Here is a 24,247-nt window from a genome sequence, read left to right as displayed (position 1 = left end):
TGGCCATTATTATTAGGAAAACATTTACATAGGGAAAGTCAACTTTAACCTCCTGGGGTGAAGCCACAGGGGGGATGAAGGACGGGGGAATAAGGACTTGTGTAGAACAGTAGCCATTAGCACTTGTTTTGGTGGAAATAGTAAGAGATGGGATGCAAGGGCAAGTTGATTTGACAACATTGACATTGGAAGTGGGTTTTAGGATTCTTGTGTCCATTTTTTACCTTACTTATTTAATAATAAAGTACCACATACCATACTATAGTGATCCTCTTAATATGACCTTTTGCTGAGCTTTGGGTATATATGAAGATGTCCTTATATTTTAGACGAGGAGGTATTTTAATTGATGAGGGAATTCCGGGGGTGTTTTTGTTTTCTTTATCATTTCCATCACTGACAATGGTCACCGGGACTAATAAAGAAGTGAATTTCCTCGGCACAGATAGCTAAAAAAAATCAACAGGGAGTCTAACTCTTCCCCACTCCATCCAAAGCTAAAAAAATATGTTCCCTTTTATTCAACAAAGGTGTCTATCAAAGAACATTCCTCCTATCTAGCCAACCATGATCAGCTCAGGGATTGATATGACATTTCTGGACATCTTTGCTTGGATTGGATTGGGGAGAGTCAATCAGCCAGTGGGGTTCTTTCCAGATAGTGATATCAGCTAGGCTCCCCCACATATAGACACTGGCTTTATTTTTTTATACCATAAGTATTAGGTGGAATAATTGTTTGGCCTCTACCTTGTCATCTGTAGGAAGCATTAGAAGCTTTTTCATATTTCTTCCAAGCCAACACCACCATGTGAAGTACTCCTTGGTTCTTTGCTGCTATTTTTTTCTATAATTACAGTTTTTCTATGGCCAAAAATTAGCTTTCTGAGGATTCAATTCCCTTATTTATTTTTTTTATATTATCTTCCTCTATGTGGGAAGACATCTGCCAGAGCCAGGAGAAAGGATCTAAGCTAGGTCCCTTCTTCCAGACATAGGAGCCCCGTAGGAAACATGTTCTGCACTTATGGGCAGTGTGGACAAGGGTGACAAGCAGTCCAAGTGGTTACAGTGGCTCCTGTGGTGAGAATGCTGGATCTAAGGATCAAAGCTGGATGTAAGGATCTAAGCTAGATCCCTTCTTCCAGACATAGGCACCCCATAGGAAGCTTGTTCTGCACTGATGAGCAGTAAGGACAAGGGTGACAAGCAGCCCAAGTGGTTATAGCAGGGCCGTCTTATCCAGTGGGCACACCTGGGCACTGCCCAGGGTCCCCAGGTGCACATGGGGCCCCATCAGGATGGGCCCAGACCTAGAGAGATGCTGCTGGCACTGGGGCGCAAATACTCCCCCAGCTTTGCCTTATGTCTCCTACTGATTGCAACACATTAATCCCTCTCCTCTTCACTTGTTCTCCGGCCACGGCTCACTCCACCTTCTTTCCAGATGAGTTTCTTTTAATTATTTCTGCTACAAACAGGTCACCCTCTGCTTCTCCCTTTATCTACACTTTCAGTTTGCTGTTAGTTGAACACTTTCACACGATCCAATCCTCCTCCCCTCTCCTCTGATAACACTATGTCCTCTCCTTTCCATAAATCTGCACTATAAACAACACTGGAGCCTCCGCTCTCAGCTCTGGGCATTTGGAAGAGATAGAAAGGGTGCAAGACCAGTGGCAGCAGGTGCTCATAATTTTTGGGGGCGCAAACAAACTGAAAAATACTGATAAAAAAAAAAAACATCAATTGCAGCCACTGTGCCCATCAGACGCTGCCACTGTGCCCATCAAATGCTGCCACTGTGCCCATCGCATGCTGCCACTGTGCCCATCAAATGCTGCCACACTGCCCATTGAATGCTGCCACTGTGCCATACAATGGCACCGCTGTGACCCCCCCACTCACTGTCTGCCTGGCACTTACCCTGTCTTGGTGGGGCAGCAGGTGATAGCCGTGAGCGGTGTGCTCCGAGCGGTGCCTTCATGCGTCTCTTCCTGTCCTCTCCTCCCGTCTGGGGTTCAATCGCCTATCGTTTCAGCCAGGTAACAGACCCAAGCACCTGACTGGCGGAGAAGCAGTTCAGTGTTAGGACAGCGAATATTCATTCGCTGTTCTAACACACCTGGGTAAACTGCGAGCGCCAAGCAGTGGTCACCTTTTTGACGCCTATTAGAGCCTATGGCTCCAATCACATGCTTCAAAAATACCCCCCGGCCACTGTAATTCAGGTGCCCGGTGCCTGAAAAGGGGCCAGGTGCCTGAATAGGGGGTAGCACCAGTGGCCATGGATAGATTCATGCAATGCATCAATCTATCCATTGATCATAGAAGGGGTGGCTGGAGAGAGGGTCCCTTATGGACGCACTGCCACTGTGCAAGACAGATAAACGTGTGGACTGTCTTGCACCCTTTCTATGCCTGCTCACTTTTTATCTCTTCCAACTGTCCCGATCCCTGTATTCTGAGCATAACACACTCCCGATCCCTGCATTCTGAGCAAAACACACTTCCGATCCCTGCATTCTGAGCAAAACACACTCCCGATCCCTGCATTCTGAGCAAAACACACTCCCGATCCCTGCATTCTGAGCATAACACACTCCTGATCCCTGCATTCTGAGAGCAAGCACTCCTGATCCCTGCATTCTGAGAGCAAGCACTCCTGATCCCTGCATTCTGAGAGCAAGCACTCCTGATCCCTGCATTCTGAGAGCAAGCACTCCTGATTCCTGCATTCTGAGAGCAACACTCTCCTTAATCCTGCATTCTCAGCACAATGCACTACTTAACCCTGCATTCTGAGCGCAACACAAACCTTAACACTGCATTTTGAGCATAATGCACTGCTTAACCCTGCATTCTGAGTGCAGAGCACGCCTTAACCCTGCATTCTGAGTATCATGCACTTCTTAACCCTGCTTACTGTCTTTTTATTTTTGTTTGGTGGGGTGCTTCAGAATTCCCTGCCTATAGGCTCCTGAGATTTAAATCCAGCCTTGCAAATCACATCAGACAAAAAACAAACAAATCACATCAGACAAAAAAGTAGTGCATACACTGGCACCACATTCTGGTGTGAACCGGCCCCAACAACAGGACACTGTGCCCGGTGATCTTTCACTTCATCAGTGTTGTTAAAGTAGATCTCCATCTGTCTAAGGTTGCCTACCCCTGCCTTAGAGCCTTTTCAATCCCTTTTGCTCCCTCAGAGTCCCCCAAGATCCCTTTAGTTCCATGCACCAACTCATTCCCAACTGGGAAATATGTTTCCTCAGTCCCTTTCATTGTATCAAAAGTAAGACTTCCGGGGTATGTTTACACCCCTGATATCTCACCAAAGACAATAGCGTTATGAAAAAAATGTAAGCAATTATTTAAAAAAAAATATGGTTTAAAAAAATAGGTCAAAATCTAAAAGTTCTAATCAGCCTAAAAAGCCGCGCCCAATATGTAGCATAATTTAGCCAGACCCAATGTTTGCCACGCGTAGCATGCCGCAGATCACCATCTTCATTGTTGGGACACCAATGCATTACTTTGCCCAGGGGCCCCTAATGCTATTAAGATGGCACTGGGTTATAGTGGCTCCTGTGGTGACAACCCTCTAATTAAGGATCTAAACTGGATCTAAGCTAGATCCCTTCTTCCAGACATAGGTGCCCCATAGGAAACATATTCTGAACTGATGGGCAATGAGCACAAGGGTGAGAAGCAGTCCAAGTAGTTACAGTGACCCCTGTGGTGACAACGCTGCACAAGCATTACTTTAGACCCAACATCATTGTCAACTTGCAGGAGGAAGGATCCAGGCTAGATCCCTTCTTCCAGACACAGGGCACCACATTGGATACTTGTCCTGCACTGATAGGCAGTGAGGAGAAAGGTTATCAGCAGTGACAACAGTCCAAGTGGTTACAGTGGCTCCTGACGTGACAACGGTGCATGAAAAATCACTTTAAAAGAATAACGTTGTCAACCTTCAGGAGGAAAGGATCCAAGCTCAATCCCTTCTTCCAGGCACAGGGTGCCCCATTAGATACGTGTCCTGCACTGATGGGCAGTGAGGAGGAGGGTTATCAGCAGTGACGAGCAGTCCAAAGGTGCAGTGGTGACAACTCTGCGAAGGGCGTTGTCAGCCTACAGGGGGAAGGTCCTAAGGCTGGAAAAGATGGAAAATGTCCGATGGAGCCTACACATGGTTGGATTTTACGACAACAAGCTCCAATCAAACATTTTCCGATGGAAAATGTCCGATCGGAGCGTGTTGTCGGAAATTCCGACAGTGTGTGGGCTCCATCGGACATTTTCCATCGGATTTTCTGACACACAAAGTTTGAGAAGAGGAGATAAAATTTTCTGATAACAAAATCCGTTGTCAGAAATTCCGATCGTGTGTACACAATTCCGACGGACAAAGTGCCACGCATGCTCAGAATAAATAAAGAGATGAAAGCTATTGGCCACTGCCCAGTTTATAGTCCCGACGTACGTGTTTTACATCACCGTGTTCAGAATGAACGGATTTTCTGACAACTTTGTGTGACCGTGTGTAGACAAAACAAGTTTGAGCCAACATCCGTCAGAAAAAATCCTAGGATTTTGTTGTTGGAATGTCCAAACAAAGTCCGACCGTGTGTATGGGGCATTATGCCCCGTACACACGGTCGGACTTTATTCGGACATTCCGACAACAAAATCCTAGGATTTTTTCCGATGGATGTTGGCTCAAACTTGTTTTGTCTACACACGGTCACACAAAGTTGTCGGAAAATCCGATCGTTCTAAACGCGGTGACGTAAAACACGTACGTCGGAACTATAAACGGGGCAGTGGCCAATAGCTTTCATCTCTTTATTTATTCTGAGCATGTATGGCACTTTGTCCATCGGATTTGTGTACACACGATCGGAATATCCGACAACGGATTTTGTTGTCGGAAAATTTTATCTCCTGCTTTCCAACTTTGTGTGTCGGAAAATCCGATGGAAAATGTCCGATGGAGCCCACACACGGTCGGAATTTCCGACAACACGCTCCGATCGGAAATTTTCCATCGGAAAATCCGACCGTGTGTACGGGGCATTAGAGTGGAGACTGCGAGCCAGGCCTTCTCATCCAACATCAGTAACTGACCTTCACTGCTGAATTTGCACCTGAACCAGACCCAGAAATGCACAGGACCCTCTTTTAAAAACACCACCTCGTCAGCCCCAGAAATGTGTGTACCGGCTCCATCGAGAGCGAATTGGACGCGGTTTAAAACACATTCACTTTGCATATATGTAAACACAGCCTAGAACTTATGTTTATTAGATATAATACATTTTTGGGGCCGTGGATATTGTCTCCTGTAGTGAAAAGTTCGGAGACCCCTGTATATGATTGGGAGATTGATAGCTTATTAGTGATTTAATTTCATTCAGATGATTAGCGGTGAGCTCCACTAATGTTCTTCTCTATATTGTATTTGTTTAATAACATCTATTATTATTATTATTATTATTATTATTATTATTATTATACAGGATTTATATAGCGCCAACAGTTTGTGCAGCGTTTACAACATGAGGGCAGCTATTGAGTTTTCTTCACACATAGAATATATATTGCTGACAATTTATAGGTTATAACAAGAGAAATGCACATTTTTTTTATATATGAGATTTGTAACAAAATAAGAATTTCCATCTTTAGAAAGATTCCTGGGGGTGTATTCCTTGTAGTGGGAATTCCTGGGCTCGTGTCTCCTGACAATGGGAGGTTGTGATGTTTGGAAGGGTGTAATGTACACTGAGATCGCTCACCATTGTTGGGGCTGTTGAGAAGTAGATGAAGGTTGGAGTCACACGGGGGATGAAGGGTTGGTGGGACATATCAGGAGAGCAATGTGGGCCTGGTGGATTACTTTAGGCTTCTATCATGTGCTAATCACTGTAAACAGGATTCAGATTGAGAAGTGAGACTCCTCCAGGCAAGAAATTGGAAGTCACTTTCATATGTGTCATGGGACTGATAACCCTAAAAGACGCAAATTGAAAGCATATTGTACAAAGTTTAGGTGAGTCTATGAGAGTTTAAGAGCATTTTGTTTACAGGCGTTTTTTACACTACACGCCCCTCTGCAAAAGCCAGGAAATGATGTACAGCAACAACACATCTTTTTTTTTACTAAAAAAAGTTGAAACTTGGCGTTCAGAAGAGATAAGAGGAGTTTAGGAGAGATTGACGTTTTTACAGCTCCTAAACGTCTCCAGAAAACGCGATAGAGAAGGTTTTTTTCCTGCCTCTGAACGTCCCTGACAGAAAACGCCTGTAGTAGTCATAATGTGCAAAGACACATAGAACACAATAGAAGTGCTTCTAGAGGCAGGTGAAAAAAACGCCAAATGCCTGTAGAATCGACGTTTTTTAAGTCCAGTGTGCATGGAACCTAAAAGTGTCAGGATTGTCACATTACCCATCGATATTTCTTGTTCTTGTGTGATGGTGAACTGAGAATACTCACATTAAGAATCAACACATTTGTTACAATCTGCAATCACTTTTAGATCCACCAACAATTATCTAGTGTAAGGGCCGGCCTGATTAGATACCAATTGATTGGGTAGATTAGGTAGGTTCTTATATAGTTCTGGTAAATCTAAAGTTGATTGGGAAAAGTTTGTATGGTCAAATTGTAACATGTTTGGTGACCTTAAAGCTGACCATGTGCGGGAATCTGATTGTTAAACCTCCTTTAGATCTACCAACAACTATGTAGTGCATGGGTACTCAACTTGTGGCCCTCCAGCTGCTGCTAAACTATAATGCCCATCATGCCTCTGCCTTTGGGAGTCATGCTTGTAGGCATCAGCTTTGCAGTGCCTCATGGGACTTCTACAACAGCTGGAAAGCCACAGGTTGAGCACCCATGATGTAGTGTAAGGGCCTGCCTGATTGGATACAATCCATTGTATAGATTAGGTAGGTCCTCATATTACATTGCTTCTTTTTTCTGTAAAGTTGATATTACAAAGATGACACGGTCAGATGTTTTGGGGACACGAACCGTGACTGTCTTATAAGATTCATGGTCAATATTCCCATAAAACACTTTGATAGTTTATCTTCGTTGTCAAATTACTAATCCAGCCAGAAGAAGTGAATCTAAAGGCCATATTTATCCAGCACAGAATGGACTCGCATATACAAGAACCTATTCTATACTGGACATTGGTATTTCCCAGCTGGTATTGTAATTTTGAGTAAAAATAATTATATTTGGAACCAACATTACTCTCCATACACCTACATTGACTTGATGACATTTGCATTGTTGCAATGTTGAGTAGGGGCAGATGTGTGTTGGACATTCATTCTATATATCATTTTTTATAAGATTCTTCTAACTCCCTGGTGTCCAACCTGTGGCCCTCCGATGCTTGTAGTGCAGCCCTTACCCCCGGCAGTCAGTACCGGGAGCACTGATTTGTAAAGGGTTCCGTAACTGTAGTAAAGTCCAGTGGTCTCTTGCAACATTTGCCTAGTCTCTGATGGTCTCCTATAGCATGACTTCGGTCTCCAACCACTCTAGTACAGGGGGGTCTCCAAACTTTCCCAACAAAGGGTCAGTTTACTGTCCTTCAGACAGAAGGGGGTTGGACTAGGGCCATTGGGAATAGAAAATGTTCTGGTGTCCAGTGGGAGTAAACAACGCTCTCTTAGGTGTCAATGGAAAGAATTGTGCCCCATCATTGGTGTTAATGAAAGGAATTGTTCCCCATCATTGATGTCAATGGGAGGAATTGTGCCCCATCATTGGTGTCAATGGGAGGAATTGTGCCCTATCATTGGTGTCAATGGGAGGAATTGCGCCCCAACGTTGGTGTTAATGGAAGGAAATGTGCCCCATCATTAGTGTTAATGGAAGGAGTTGTGCTCCATTATTGGGGGACCCGCATCCAAATCGCAATGGTGTGAACCCAGCCTAAAGTTCCATGGGAGGTCTTCCATGTTTAAGAATAGATTTCCATTTCTCTGAAGAAATTTCCTCTCATTTCCTATTGTGTCTATAGTACAGGAAGTGAATAGAAATCTAAAAATGGCAGACATTTTAACCATTTCCTACAGTATCCAATAATGTTTAAAAAGTTTTGTCTTTTTATGCTTACGTTTTTGGAAAATCTGCTATTACTGACAGAAACAAATATGGACATTGGTTCTAACCCGTTTCCACTCCATCCAAAAATGAAACACAGTTTTGATACTCTGGTTTTAATTCAGTTTGAGTACATTTTTTTCCCCCTTTTACTAAAAAGCCGTTTTAGTTAGAGTTACTGGGTTTGGTTTACTAAAGCCAAATAGGCCGATGACTTTGCAAGGGAATTTAACCTTAGCTTAGTAAATGAGGTGAAGCTCTGCAGCCTTCCATCATTTAAATATATGCAAGAAAACAATGCTGTGGTTTTTTTTTCTAATTTTCATTGCCTGGTTGGGTTTCCTTTGTAAAGCGCATTTCACCACATTCACTAAGTTAAGGGAAAAACCCCTTGCAAAGTGAACACCGGTTTGCCTTTAGTAAGTCAAACTCGGTGTGTCCAGTTCTGGAGATCTTACATGCAAGAAGATATTGATGTGATAAAACAAGTCCACTGATATGATGATGGAACTGATGAGAATGTACAATGTATATGTAAAGTGCTGTGTAAATTGATGGCGCAATACAAGTACCTGAAATAAATAAAATAAATAAATAAGTGCAGAGATGGACAACAAAATGGTGAAAGGTCTGACGGGTAAGTCAAACTCTGTCCAGAGATGGACAACAAAATGGTGAAAGGTCTGAGGGATAAAACATTCCCCTTTGTTCAATTAAAGGGCTTCTAAAGCTTTGTGTTTTTTCACCTTAATGCATCCTATGCATTAAGGTGAAAAATCACCTGGCAGTCAGTGGCCCCCCAGCCCCCCTATTTTACTTACATGAGCCCCTTCATCTGCGCTGTCCCTCCCTCCACTGGGTCCCGGCTCTTGATTGGATAGATTGATAGCAGCACAGCCATTGGCTCCCACTGCTGTCAATCAAATCCAATGACGTGGGCGCGGGGGGCGGGGCCGAGTATGACATTCGTGTCTGTGGATGCAAGTGCTGGACTCGGGAGCGCACCCGCAAGGTAACCCCCTCAGGAAACTGCTTCTCCTAGGGGGTTATCTGATATGGGGAGAAGCCGCCGGGGGACCCCAGAAGAGGATATTTGGGGCCACTCTGTGCAAAACGAGCTGCACAGTGGAGGCAAGTATGACATGTTTGTTACCATGCACAGCCACACCAGATTCTGTGTGCACTAGTTTTAGGAGATAAAAAAAATTGGCAGACCCAATGGACGACTTGGTCTTATTTTAGTAAGTCAAACTCGGTGTGTCCTGTTCTAGAGACCTCACATGCAAGAAGATATTGATATGATAGAACGAGTCCAGAGATGGACAACAAAATGGTGAAAGGTCTGATCAATAAAATAATCAGATTGTTCAATTAAGCTTTGACAATACAACCTTGAAGCTGATTGGTTACCATGCACAGCTGCACCAGATTCTGTGTGCACCAGTTTTAGTAAATCAAAAAAATTGGCAGACCCAATGGACGACTTGGTCTTTTTTTAGTAAGTCAAACTCAGTCTAGAGATGGGCAACAAAATGGTGAAATGTCTGAGGGATAAAACATTTAGTTTGTTCAATTAAGCTTTGACAATACAACCTGGAAGCTGATTGGTTATCACAGTTGCACCAGATTCTGTGGGCACTAGTTTTAGAAAAAAAATAAAAATTGGCAGACCCAATGGTCGACTTGGTCTTTTTTTAGTAAGTCAAACTCGGTGTGTTCTGTTCTGGAGACCTCACTTGGAAGAAGATATTAATGAGATTGAATGAATCCAGAGATGGAAAACAAAATGGTGAAAGGTCTGAGGGATGAAACATATCAGGAGAGACTTTAGGAACTTACAGTCTGGAGGAAAAAAGGGAAAGGATGGATATGACAACCTTCAAACTCATAAAGGGGGTGAATAAGGTTCAGGAGGGCAGGATTTTCAATATGAAGCCAAGTTTAGGAACACGGGAACATGACCTCAAAACTAGATGAAAGAAAGTTCTACACTAATCTTATGTCGCGTACACACGGTCGGACTTTATGGCAGACTTTGCCCGGCAGACTTTTCGACGTACTTTACGACGGACTTTCTGAATGAACGGACTTGCCTACACACAATCCACCAAAGTCTGTCGAATTCGTACGTGATGACGTATGACCGGACTAAAATAAGGAAGTTCATAGCCAGTATCCAATAGCTGCCCTAGTGTGGCTTTTTGTCCGTCGAACTAGCATACAGACGAGCAGACTTTTCGACCGGACTCGAGTTCGACGGATAGATTTAAAATATGTTTCAAATCTAAGTCCGTCCAACTTTTGAGCAAACAAAGTCATCTGAAGCCCACACACGATCGAATTGTCCAATGAGATCCCGTCTTCCGGGCAAAGTCTGCCGTAAAGTCCGCTCGTGTGTACGCGGCATTAGAAAGACTTGGAACAGACTTTCAGAAGAGGTAGTGAGTCAGTCAACAGTCAGCCCCTGTTCACATTAGAGCGACAGGTCAAATCGCATGACAAGTCACATCCTATTGCCAGCAATCACTCTGTTCAAATCAGTGTGACGCCGACTCATGCATATTGGATGTGGTGTAAAACGCATCCAATTTGCATATATGTGAACCCAGCCTAAATCTCCCCTAATGTGTTTAACATTAGTGGGTATATAATTCTCCAGATTTGCATCCCTGCGCCACATCCTTTTTCCACCATATTTTCATCAGTATAAAAAAATAATTTCTAAGCATGTCTATCATAGATTTAGAATAGCAGTTTCGTTGTTGGGGTGTCATACTAGTAAAAAAAAAAAATCTGCAAACAGCAAGAGCAATAAAGCAGCTTCAGTAATGACCCCCATCAATCATTATACCAACATTTAATAAGTCATTAACTCTTCATTATTAATTGATTATTAATTATTAAGAATAATCAATTAATATGTATTCAAAGTTTTTACCCATTTAATATTACATCTAGACACACAGACACATAGAAGAGTGAGGGCAGAAAAAAAAGACCAAGTGCTCCATCAAGTCGGCACCACTTTTTTAATTTATATCTACAGTATATCTAGATTTTTATTTTTTTTAGTATAGATTTATGTTTGCCCCAAGCATTTTTGAGATGCGTGTTTAAAAATCTATTATCAGTTATAGACCTCCCATGTTATATGGAGTCCTACTGAGTTTGTTTTCATCAAAAACATTTTTTCCTGCAAATTGCTCAGATCTGTCATCTTAACATAACAAAATTGTTCTGCTTATATAGCTATAATATCATATAGGTATTTATATTTTTTATATTAAATATAATCCCCTTCAATTTGCTTCTACAAGTTCCTAAATACAGTGAATGCCTAGAAAATGGCCACTATTAAGGAAAAAATGCTGAAAACCATCTTGAATAACAGGGACACCAATGTGCAGCAAATTTAAAACACTGATTTCAATTAAGAAATAAACAAACAGAAAAAAAAGTAAATTTATGCTAAAAAAAGCAGTTGTAATTTAACACAGTATGTGCTCCTTAGATAAGATCCCTCAGCAAATATATATTTCTAAGTGTAATAAATAAAAATAACTTCTAAAATTCAATGTACTTGTTAATGTTAACTGGATAAAGTTATTTAAAAAAATCAGACATAAAATAAAACTATTTTGACAGCCAAACGTTGTAAGAATATTTAGAATAATAAAACCATCAAATTCAAGTTTGGACACTTTGAGTGGTTCTAATGAATAAAAAGCAGTATTGAGCTATTTATGCCCGATGTACCCTTACAAAAGCCATTCTGAGATTGGTAAATGTGTCTGCAAAATGTAGGAAAATTAAAAGATAAAATAAATATATATTTGAATTAGTAAAAAAATCTAAATTATACATGTGACATAAAAGTATATAAAAATAAATCTATATCCACAGGTAAAAAAATAAAATAAAAATGTATATACAAGAGAATCTTAGTATATGAACGTAATATTCACCTCATAAGCATACGATATACGCTCCATCAGCTTATAGTCAACACAACATATACATAACAATGCCCCCCAACATCTCAGCCCTGAAACTTCCTAGAAACTTATTCAAATGGATGGTGAGGGGCCCTCTGCAGTAAGGGAGGTGTCGCCTCTTATGGTTACAGGTGCATTTACATTATAAAGCCCAGGGTGGGGATCCCAGCACTATGTATACCTGGCTGCCCCCATATACACAACACACCTGACAAGTCATGGATTGCCCACAACATTCCTGGGACCCTCTCTACAACCAAGTCCCTGAGCCACACAGCATAGACAGGATCCTGGCCGACGTAGAGAGCTGTCCTGGGGAGGCCAACAGAGGCCCCAAAAAGCCAGACACTACTGATCAGCTCAACAAGAAGAGTAAGAAGAGCAAAAAGAGCAAAAAGACCAAGAAGAAGAATTATCAACGCTACGCCAAACCACCCTACTCCTACTTGGCCATGATCGCCCTGGTCATCCAGACTTCTCCCAAGAAGAAGCTCAAACTGTCCCAGGTAACCAACCTTCCATTATGGGGCTTCTTGGGGCTTTAGGGCAGCTAAGGGCAGAGGGAGGGGGTGACACTGAGACTAGCTCAGATAAAGGATTTGTCAGAGGGATATTCTTTATTTTCGGCACAAAATTATTTGTTTCTGTTAGGCCTATGAAGGCTGAAAAAATTATACCAATATTTATCAAAATTAGAAGTTCAAGAAATTGGGTGAATTGTCAATGTTTTATTTTTTAGTTTATTTTTTTTAAATTTAGGCCCCTGGCTGCCTGTCATATTTGCAGCGTATAAAACTCTTATGACTACAGGCTGAATTACACAAAAAATGTTTTATTTTCCTCCTCAATTTTTTAAATAAATAAAAAATGATCTAAAGCCAAAACTTTTTTTTTCTTTTTTTTTGATGAAGTGGGTCAGATTTTTGTTGTTTTTGTATGGAGCAATAAGCCCTATGCTGTCCTTACGTATATCATTCACAGCTGTTCAATTATACCAACTTTTTTTCCAAAATACAGAAAGAAAATATAAAGAAAAAAATAGAATAGAAAAAAATAGAATCACATAAACTTTCAGAAAAAAAGGATTTTTTATTTAAATTTTTATTGTTTGTATTTTTTGTTTTATGTAATTTCATTTGTGTGTGCTTTTTTTTCAAACTTGTGTTTTTTTAATATTTTTACTTTATTTTTTCTTCCTTTTTTTTGCTTTTTTCACATTGTGTTTTGAGAATACATCTGATACAACTGATATAATAAATTGAACATATGTGAATAATATATGTAAGGACAGTGCAGCTAAGGCCTTCATTATTATTGCTCTTATTGGGCTTAGCCCGTGCTTTGTGGAAATACGTTTTGTAATAGTGAATGATTTTATAGAGAGGGGTGCTTTTGCATTTTATTTTAGTCTTTATTGCTGTCTGTGTCCCAGCTGGGGAGATTTACCCTTTGGGGAGGTTTCATCTTACTTGAAGGAAAGGGAAGAGATTCATTTCCTCAATGGGGACACAAAAAAAATTAAAAAACCTCCACTCCATCCACAATGTCCAAAAAAAGTTTTGCCTTCAGGTCATCTTTTTCTTCCAAGTTTTGTGCTGGGATCTCAATGGTAACCCAAAAATCCCCCCAGGACATTGATGTCCCTTTCTCCCATACATACATTTGGCTCCCAACACCAGACTTCAGAAAGTGCTAGCAGCCTCCCCAATTCAATACAAGCATGCACAAAGTGTTCTGACTTTACCCTCACATCACTTTCTACATGCTTAATTTAGGAGTGATGTCCTCCTAAGTATCTCAGTACAGGTCTCCTGGTTATACTTATATAATGTAAGAGGTATTATGTATCTTGGTTTACGGTCATGTTCATTCACTTACAACTATACTTTTTTTAATTGGCAGATCCTCCATGAGATCAGCAACCTCTTCCCTTTCTTCAAGGGGGATTATCAGGGCTGGAGGGACTCTATTCGACATAACCTTTCCTCCAATGATTGCTTCAGAAAGGTAAGGACTTGTTGCTCCTAGGATGTGATGGCGGTGATGGGATCTTAAGGCTCTCTACATACTGCAGCCAAGTAAAAAAAAAAACATTTTCAAAAATAGGTGCAGATTCTGAGAAATGACTTTTCTGATCATTGTAAATAGGTCACAGGGTTTTGTTACCCTGACCTGTAATAGATTTGTGTGAATCTGCTGTGCTGGTTTATGCCTCTAACATCTTCTCCCTCTTTTGCAGATCCTGAAAGATCAGTTGAAGCCGACGGCTAAAGGTAACTACTGGACGGTGAATGTGAGCCGGATTCCCGCCGAAGCCACAAAGCTGCAAAACACGGCGGTCACCCGCCAGGAAGCCTACCCTCATGACCTGGCTCCTTATATCCTGGATGGAAAGCCCTACAGACCTTCAGCTTTTCATAACCCTCATCCTCCAATAGAAAATACTGTGGTCAGAGCAGAAGCAGAGGCTCAGTCCTCAGTACCAACCCAACCCCCTAGTGTACATCCCGCCTCAACTTTCCCAGAGATCTTATCGAACCTTCCAACATCATACACAAAATGCGTGGCCCCTAATGTGGTGGCCCCTCCTAGCATACACCCTCTGCAGCTTTATCCCAACTTCGCACTCTCTCTACGTAATTACATGCCTTCCCCATACTCAAGCTCCACCTGTGCGGAGCAGAGGGATGTCTACCCTCCCAATGTGATACCTCAAATGTCTCCCCAGCCTAGACCCTCTGAAGCCAGGAATTCCCTGTCAGATTTCCCTCCCAATACAGCAATATTTAATGTCCCCATATATCCCCCACCCGGGAGCTACATGTCACCTCAAAACATGTATGGGCAGCAATTATCTCAAGGTGGTGCTTACGGGCAGCATTTATCTCAGGGTGGTGCTTACGGGCAGCATTTATCTCAGGGTGGTGCTTACGGGCAGCATTTATCTCAGGGTGGTGCTTACGGGCAGCATTTATCTCAGGGTGGTGCTTACGGGCAGAATTTATCTCAGGGGGGTGCTTACGGGCAGCATTTATCTCAGGGTGGTGCTTAAGGGCAGCATTTATCTCAGGGTGGTGCTTACGAGCAACATTTATCTCAGGGTGGTGCTTACGGGCAGAATTTATCTCAGGGTGGCGCATATGGGCAACATTTATCTCAGGTCAGGGTGTACCCAGAGTACAGACCCAACGGTTACTGATTGGCCAGATGCTGAGATATGGCTGGTTTTGGGCTGTTCACTTTTGTCCCAAAGACTAGCCTCACTTGAATGCTTACCTGATGACATTGGCACCAGTGGTAATTTAGTCGACTAAAATAACACTATTTTAGTTGACTAAAACAATTCAGATGGCTAAAATACGACTAAAACTAAAATGGCATTTTAGTCAAAAGACAAAGATTAAAATTAAACTGAAATTGCTGCCAAAATCAACACTGGTTGGCACTCAACTCGGCATGTGGCCCAGCGGAGGTGGCACCAATCATGACATAAAGTCCAAAGGCATTGGAATTGGATCACATGTATATATAACAATCATTTTTTATCTTGTCTGATTATATTCACTTGAAATAAATTTGAATTTTTGTTTTACTGAAATTTGGCATCAATGTTGTAATTGTCTACATGGGTTTCAAGATTAGAACTAGTAAAATAGTCTGAAAAATGTATATATAAACTGTATAGTATAGATCTTAAAGGGTCAGTCCACCCAAAAGTGACATTTCAGTATTTGTCTAATGCTGGTGAATTAATTGCTTTGACAGGGTCTTGTATCTCCCGATTTTACACACTTGCTGTCCCCATTATAAAGGGTTCCCAACTTCCCACCATCCCGGCACCATTTTTAATTTATTTTATGTTATGGAGAATGTGACAGAAGGCATCAAAACACAAATGTTTTATATATGAGATTTGTAACGAAATAACAATTTCCATCTTTATAAAGATTCCTGTGGGTGTATTGGTTGTATTCAGAATTCCTCGGCTCATGTCTAGTGATAATAGGAGCAGTGGCATCGCTATGGGGGGGCAAGGTGGGGTGCAGCCTGCACTGGGTGACACCTGCCAGAAAGTTTACACCGGAGCCGCCGCTACACAGTGCACTATATTGTATGCACTTGCAGAGCTGCAGCGGAGTGGTGAGAGCAGGACATGTAGCCGTGCGAGGGAGGCTGCCTATAAGACTCCCCAGTCAGTGAAGCTAACCCTCGGGGATCTTCAATATCTCCTTCAGCTGCCGGAGCTGGGGGGTGTGGCTGCCTCCTCCACTCCTCACATACACTTATTCACTCCCGCGGCTGAAGGAGGAGAAGAGGTGAAGACACAGCAGCACCAAGTGTCTTAATCTCTGCAGCTATGCTGCAAGTTTCTGCAAACTGCCCTATACCTCCCCAACCTGCCCTATACCAGCCCAACCTGCCATATATTACCCCAACCTGCCCTATACCTCCCCCAACTGCCCTATACCACCCCAACCTGCCCTATACCCCCCAAACTGCCCTATACCACCCCAACCTGCCCTATACCTCCCCAAACTGTCCTATACCACCCCAAACTGCCCTATTTCACCCCAACATGCCCTATACCATCCAACCAGCCTCATATCACCCAACCTGCCCTAGAATGAATCCAGAGATGGACAACTAAATGGTGAAAGGTCTGAGGGATGAAACATATCAGGAGAGGCTTCAGGAACTTACAGTCTGGAGGAAAGAAGGGAAAGGATGGATATGACAACCTTCAAACTCATAAAGGGGGTGAATAAGGTTCAGGAGGGCAGGATTTTCAATATGAAGCCAAGTTTAGGAACACAGGGACATGACCTCAAACTAGATGAAAGAAAGTTCTACACTAATCTTAGAAAGACTTGGAACAGACTTTCAGAAGAGGTAGTGAGTCAGTCAACAGTCAGCCCCTGTTCACATTAGAGTGACAGGTCAAATCGCATGACAAGTTTCCTCCTATTTCCAGCCATCAGTCTGTTCAAATCAGTGCGACACCGACTCATGCAAATTGGATGCGGTGTAAAGCGCATCCAATTCGCATATATGTGAACCCAGCCTAAATCTCCCCTAATGTGTTTAAAATTACTGGGCATATTATTCTAGAGATTTGCATCCCTGCGCCATATCCTTTTTCCACCATATTTTCATCAGTGTAAAAAAATAATTTCAAAGCATGTCTATCATAGATTTAGAATAGCAGTTTCGTTGTTGGGGTGTCAAACTAGTTAAACAAAAAGTTCTGCAAACAGCGAGAGCAATAAAGCAGCTTCAGTAATGACCCCATCAATCTTTATACCAACATTTAATAAGTCATTAACTCATTATTAATTGATTATTAATAATAATCAATTAATATGTATTCTTAGTTTTTACCCATTTAATATTACATCTAGACACACAGACACATAGAAGAGTGAGGACAGGAAAAAAAAGACCAAGTGCTCCATCAAGTCTGCCCCACTTTTTTAATTTATATCTACAGTATATCTATATTTTTATTTTTTTTAGTATAGATTTATGTTTGCCCCAAGCATTTTTGAGATGCATGTTTGAAAATCTATTATCAGTTACAGACCTCCCATGTTATATGGAGTCCTACTGAGTGTGTTTTTTATTAAAGACATTTTTTCCTGCAAAATGCTCAGATCTGTCATCTTAACATAACGGAATTGTTCTACTTATAGATATAATATGACATAATATCATATAGGTATTTATATTTTTTATATTAAATTCTGAGCATAACACACTCCTGATCCCTGCATTCTGAGCGCAGAGCACGCCTTAACTCTGCTTACTGTCTTTTTATTTTTGTTTGGTGGGGTCCTTCAGAATTCCCTGCCTATAGGATCCTGAGATGTAAATCCAGCCCTGCCTGCAAATCACATCAGACTGCACAAAAAACAGTGCATGCACTGGCACCACGTTCTGGTGTGAACCGGCCCCAACAACAGGACACTGTGCCCGGTGATCTTTGACTTCATCAGTGTTGTTCAAGTAGATCTCCATCTGTCTAAGGTTGCCTACCCCTGCCTTAGAGCCTTTTCAATCCCTTTTGCTCATTTTCATTGTTGGGGCCCCAATGCATTACTTTGCCCAGGAGCCCATGATGCCATTAAGATGGCAACCCATAGGAAACTTGTTCTGAATTGATGGGCAATGAGGACAAGGGTGAGAAGTAGTCCAAGTGGTTACAGTGGCTGGATGGAGTAAATCATGGGAGTAAGTGTATATACTCTAAGGCTGGGTTCACATATATGCCAATTGGATGTGTTTTTAACCGTATCCAATTCGCATAACATGTGAGTGTGACCGGCTTTCAATGGAGCCGGTACACACATGTCCGGTGGTGGCTTCAGTGTGGTTTGAAAAGGGTCTTGTGCGTTTTTGGGTCCGGTTCAGGTGCGAATTCAGTAAAAAATTTGCACCTGTATCACACCTGGACCGGTGAACTGAAATGCACAGGACATCGGACTGCAATCCACAGCCACAAATACACTATATTAGCAAAAATATTGGGACGCCTGCCTTTACACACACATGATCTTTAATGGCATCCCAGTCTTAGTTCGTAGGGTTCAATACCGTGTTTCCCCAAAAATAAGCCCGGGTCTTATATTAATTTTGGCAACAAAAGACTCAGTAGGGCTTGTTTTCGGGGTAGGTCTTATCATGTAATGTGCTGTCTTCTCTCCCCCTCTCTCTCTCCCTGCCTGACAGGAATCCCCAGTGTGAACCAAGTTAAAATGCTTGTAAATCCTATATTCCACTCTATTAAAGTAGTATATAATGTACAATGTGTGTGTATCTGTAATATAATTGTGCCAAATACCTTCATTATAGCGTTGTTCTGCTCTTCTGTGACCCACCGGAGCTCTTTTCCCTGCAATTATATTACAGAAGCACACACATCGTACATTATATACTATTGTAATAGAGTAGATTATAGGATTTCACAAGCATTTTAAACTAGGGCTTATTTTCTGGGTAGGGCTTATATTGCAGCCCTCCTGGAAAATAACGCTAGGTCTTATTTTCAGGGTAGGTCTTATTTTTGGGGAAACACGGTATTGAGTTGGCCCACCCTTTGCAGCTATAACAGCTTCAACTCTTCTGGGAAGGCCGTCCACAAGGATTAGGAGTGTGTCTATGGGAATGTTTGACCATTATTCCATAAGCGCATTTGTGAGGTCAGGTATTGATGTTGGATGAGAAGACCTGGCTCACAGTCTCGGCTCTAATTCATCCCAAAGATGTTCTAATGGGTTGAGGTCAGGACTCTGTGCAGGCCAGTCAAGTTCCTCCACCCCAAACTCGCTCATCCATGTCTTTATGGACCTTGCTTTGTGCACTGGTGTGCAGTCGTGTTGGAACAGGAAATCCCCAAACTGTTCCCACAAAGTTGGGAGCATAAAATTGTACAAAATGTCTTGGTATGCTGGCACCGTAAGAGTTCCCTTCACTGGAACTAAGGGGACAAGCCCAACCCCTGAAAAACAACCCCACACCATAATCCCCCCTCCACCAAATGATTTGGACCAGTGCACAAAGCAAGGTACATAAAGACATGGATGAGCGAGTTTGGGGTGGAGGAACTTTACTGGCCTGCACAGAGTCCTTTCCTCAACAAGATAGAATACCTTTGGGATGAATAATGCCACGTACACGCGATCGCACATTCCGACAACAAAATCCATGTTTTTTTTTCCAACGGATGTTGGCTCAAACTTGTCTTGCATACACACGGTCACACAAATGTTGTCAGACATTCCGAACGTCAAGAATGCGGTGATGTACAACACGTACGACAAGCCGAGAAAAATGAAGTTCAATAGCCAGTGCGGCTCTTCTGCTTGGTTCCGAACATGCGTGGAACTTTGTGCGTCGGAATTGTGTACACACGATCGGAATTTCCGACCACGGATTTTGTGGTCGGAAAATTTGAGATCCAGATCTCAAATTTTGTGTGTTGGAAATTGTCCGATGGAGCCTACACACGGTCGGAATTTCAGACAACAATCTCCCATAGAACATTTTTCGTCTGAAAATCTGAGCATGTGTACATGGCCTTAGAGTGGAGACTGCGAGCCAGGCCTTCTCATCCAACATCAGTGCCTGACCTTCACTGCTGAACTCGCACCTGAACCAGACCCAGAAATGCACAGGACCCTTTTTGAAACACCACCTCGTCAGCCCCAGAAATGTGTGTACCGGCTCCATCGAGAGCGAATTGGATGCGGTTTCAAACACATTCACTTTGCATATATGTAAACACAGCCTAGAACTTATGTTTATTAGATATAATACATTTTTGGGGCCATGGATATTGTCTCTTGTAGTGAAAAGTTCGGAGACCCCTGTATATGATTGGGAGATTGATAGCTTATTAGTGATTTCATTTCATTCGGATGATTAGCGGTGAGCTCCACTAATGTTCTTCTCTATATTGTATTTGTTTAATAACATCTATTATTATTATTATTATTATTATTATTATTATTATTATTATACAGGATTTATATAGCGCCAACAGTTTGTGCAGCGTTTACAACATGAGGGCAGCTATTGAGTTTTCTTCACACATAGAATATATATTGCTGACAATTTATAGGTTATAACAAGAGAAATGCACATTTTTCTTATATATGAGATTTGTAACAAAATCACAATTTCCATCTTTAGAAAGATTCCTGCGGGTGTATTCCTTGTAGTGGGAATTCCTGGGCTCGTGTCTCCTGACAATGGGAGGTTGTGATGTTTGGAAGGGTGTAATGTACACTGAGATCGCTCACCATTGTTGGGGCTGTTGAGAAGTAGATGAAGGTTGGAGTCACACGGGGGAAGAAGGGTTGGTGGGACATATCAGGAGTAGGGATGAGCCGAACACCCCCCGGTTCGGTTCGCACCAGAACCTGCGAACGGACCAAAAATTCGCACGAACGTTAGAACCCCATTGACGTCTATGGGACTCGAACGTTCAAAATCAAAAGTGCTCATTTTAAAGGCTAATTTGCATTGTATTGTCCTAAAAAGGGTTTGGGGACCCGTGTCCTGCCCCTGGGGACATGTATCAATGCAAAAAAAAGTTTTAAAAAACAGCCATTTTTTTCGGGAGCAGTGATTTTAATGATGCTTAAAGTGAAAAAAAAGTGAAATATTCCTTTATCGTACCTGGGGGGGTGTCTATAGTATGCCTGTAAAGTGGCGCGTGTTTCCCGTGCTTAGAACAGTCCCTGCACAAAATGACATTTTTAAAGTAATAAAAGTCATTTAAAACTGCTTACGGCTTTAAGGTAATGTCTGGTCCCAGTAATATGGATGAAAATCAGTGAGACAAATGGCATGGGTACCCCCCTCCCCAGTCCATTACCAGGCCCATTGGGTCTTGTATGGATATTAAGGGGAACCCCGCACCCAAATTAAAAAAAGGATAAGCATGGGGCCCCAGGCCCTCTGAACAGCACTATACAGGTGAAAGAAACAGACAAGGACTCTAGGTTTGTTGTGAAGTAGAATCTGTTTGTAATTTTGAACTGGTACATTTTTAAAGTGTAGCTCCAGCCAAAAAATCGATTTTTAAGCTTTTTGGAAAACATAGGGAAGGGTTATCACCCCTGTAACATTTGTTTTGCTGTCTGTGCTCCTCTTCAGAAGATTTTGTCTCACTTTCTGTCCCAATGACAAATGTTTTTTGACAATTTGGGGTTTTTAGTGAAACAAGGATTGGTGATAAAGCATGAGTGGAGAGGAGACATGTTTTTCCCATATTAACTCTTACAGGAGAGAATTTCCCTTCCTAGGGGTAGATTTCATCTCACTTCCTGTTGTCTCCTTCCGTTTGCAAGTAGGAGTCATTTGTAAGTTGGATGTTTGAAAGTAGGGGCCTGCCCTATATACTTAGCAGAAATTGGGGCCTTAGGTGTTGGTGTTGCCACAACACTGTAAGCCCTCACAGTTACTCTTGGTGGGTGCAAGAACGGGCTCTGCTGCAAAATATTAGATCAATAATTGTAATTACATGCCATTGTTGAACAGGGGCAGAAAAATTGGGCCTTAGCCACTGGTGGCGGCGCCCAGAACCAAAAATATTCTTACAAGCTATCACCATGATCATTGAGGAGGAAGAGGAAAGTCACTCAGCATAACAGGATAGTCACTCAGCATCAGCATAGGCAGTATTGAAGGGATCTGACATTTCACAAAAAATTATTCGGTTACATCAGCATCAGGTGCTTGGTAGCTGGTGGTGATCCAAGACTGATTCATTTTTATGAAGGTCAGTCGATTGACCGAGTCGGCGGACAGACGCACCCTGTGATCGGTTACAAACCTCCAGCAGCACTGAATGAGCATTCCGAAAGAACGCTTAATGCAGGACAGGCCAGTAGCCCAATTGCATACTGTGCAAACTCTGGCCAGTGTTTCATCCTCAAGACCCAGTAACCCAGAGGATTTTCAGTGGGAAAGGTGTCCAAGTCAGATCTTGCCCCTAGGTATTCCTGCACCATGTAAAACAGACGCTGGCGATGGTTGCTGGAACCGATCATACCTTGGGGCTGCGGACTAAAAAATTGTCTGAACGCATCGGTGAGACGGCCACCTTCTCCACCGCTCCTTCTTTGACTGACCGAAGCCTCAGCAACACGTTGTCCAGGAACAAGAGTTTGTAACCTCCCAGTCTCTGGGAACGCGTTGCACAGACCTTTCTGCAAGGCCTCCCAAAGATGTTTCCTCCTCTGCTCCCTCTGCGATGGCAAGATAAGGTCCGCAACCTTACCCTTGTAACGTGGATCATGGAGGGTTGCCAGCCAGTATTAATCCCTCTCCTTGATACCACGAAAACGAGGATCCTTCCACAGGCTTTGCAGGATCAGGGAGGCCATGCATCGTAGGTTTGCTGAGGCATTCAGTCCGGAGTCCTCTGGGTCACTGACATGACCTGAAGCCACCTCCTCCCAGCCACATACAAGTCCATGGGTTTCTTGGGACTGTAAATGATCCCTTAAAGACTGCTGCTGATGCTGAGTGCCAGGCTCCACCTCCATGCTGACACAATCCTCCTCCTCCTCCTCTTCCTGTGTGATCGCCGGGCACGCAGGAACGCTGTCTGGATAAAGGGGGCTTTGAGAGCTAAGGAAGTCCTCCTCTTCCTGCCTCTGTTTTGCCTCAAGTGCCCTGTCCATTATTCCATGCAGCGTGTGCTCCAACAGGTGGACAAGGAGGACAGTGTCACTGATGCATGCACTGTCACTGCTCACCATCCTCGTGGCCTCCTCAAACGGTGACAGGACAGTGCATGCATCCCTGATCATGGCCCACTGGTATGGGGAAAAAAGACTTTCCTGGCCTGCCTCAGGACATCCTGTAAGCCCAGGTACCTGCCCAAGAACCGCTGCATCACCAAGGTAAGGTGTTGGCCAAACAGGGCACATGGGTCATTTGTCCCTGTCGGAGGGTAGAGAAGAGGTTGGTGCCATTGTCGCAAACCACCATTCCTGCCTTAAGTTGGCGTGGCATCAACCACCTCTGAACCTGCCCCTGCAGAGCTGACAGAACCTCTGCCCAAGTGTGGCTCCTGTCCCCCAAGCACACCAGCTCAAGCACCGCATGGCATCTTTTGGCCTGCGTACTTGCATAGCCCCTTGAATGCCTACGGAGCACCGCTGGTTCCAAGGACAAAGCACAGGAAGAGGCCATGGAGAAAGAAGAAGAGGAGGGGGTGGGGGAGAGAGGTGTGTCAGAATCACCAGTAGTGGCATTTTGGAGGCGTGGTGGTGGAACAACCTCCAACACTACTGCACCTTGTCCTGCATCCTTCCAAGCTGCCAGCAGAGTCACCCAATGCGCCGTGAAGCTTGGGTAACGTCCCTGTCCATGCCTACTGGACCATGAGTCAGCGGTAATATGCACCTTACCGCTGATTGCCCTGTCCAGCGAGGCCAAGACATTGCCTTCCACATGCCGGTAGAGAGCTGGAATCGCCTTCCATGAGAAAAAGTGGCATTTGGGAACCTGCCACTGAGGAACCGCACATTCCACAAACTCACGGAAGGGGGTAGAGTCTACCAACTGAAAAGGAAGCAGTTGAAGTGCTAGCAATTTTGCC

The 24,247-nt window shown here is 43.0% G+C and overlaps 1 protein-coding gene across 1 annotated transcript in view; it reads left to right on the top strand.

Moving 5' to 3' along the window:
* The first annotated feature begins 12,353 nt into the window (after positions 1-12,353).
* The window catches only part of LOC141146098 (forkhead activin signal transducer 3-like), a 44,205-nt gene continuing 32,311 nt past the window's right edge, over positions 12,354-24,247 (top strand). Inside the window, exons 1-3 of the mRNA XM_073632852.1 lie at positions 12,354-12,641; positions 14,038-14,142; positions 14,375-15,059. Coding sequence (XP_073488953.1) covers positions 12,354-12,641; positions 14,038-14,142; positions 14,375-15,059 — 1,078 coding nt within the window. The remainder of the gene's footprint in view (positions 12,642-14,037; positions 14,143-14,374; positions 15,060-24,247) is intronic.

Source organism: Aquarana catesbeiana, linkage group LG05 (genome assembly GCF_042186555.1).
Source record: "Aquarana catesbeiana isolate 2022-GZ linkage group LG05, ASM4218655v1, whole genome shotgun sequence".
Taxonomy (NCBI): Eukaryota; Metazoa; Chordata; class Amphibia; order Anura; family Ranidae; genus Aquarana; species Aquarana catesbeiana.
This window is presented reverse-complemented; position numbering and strand designations above follow the sequence as displayed.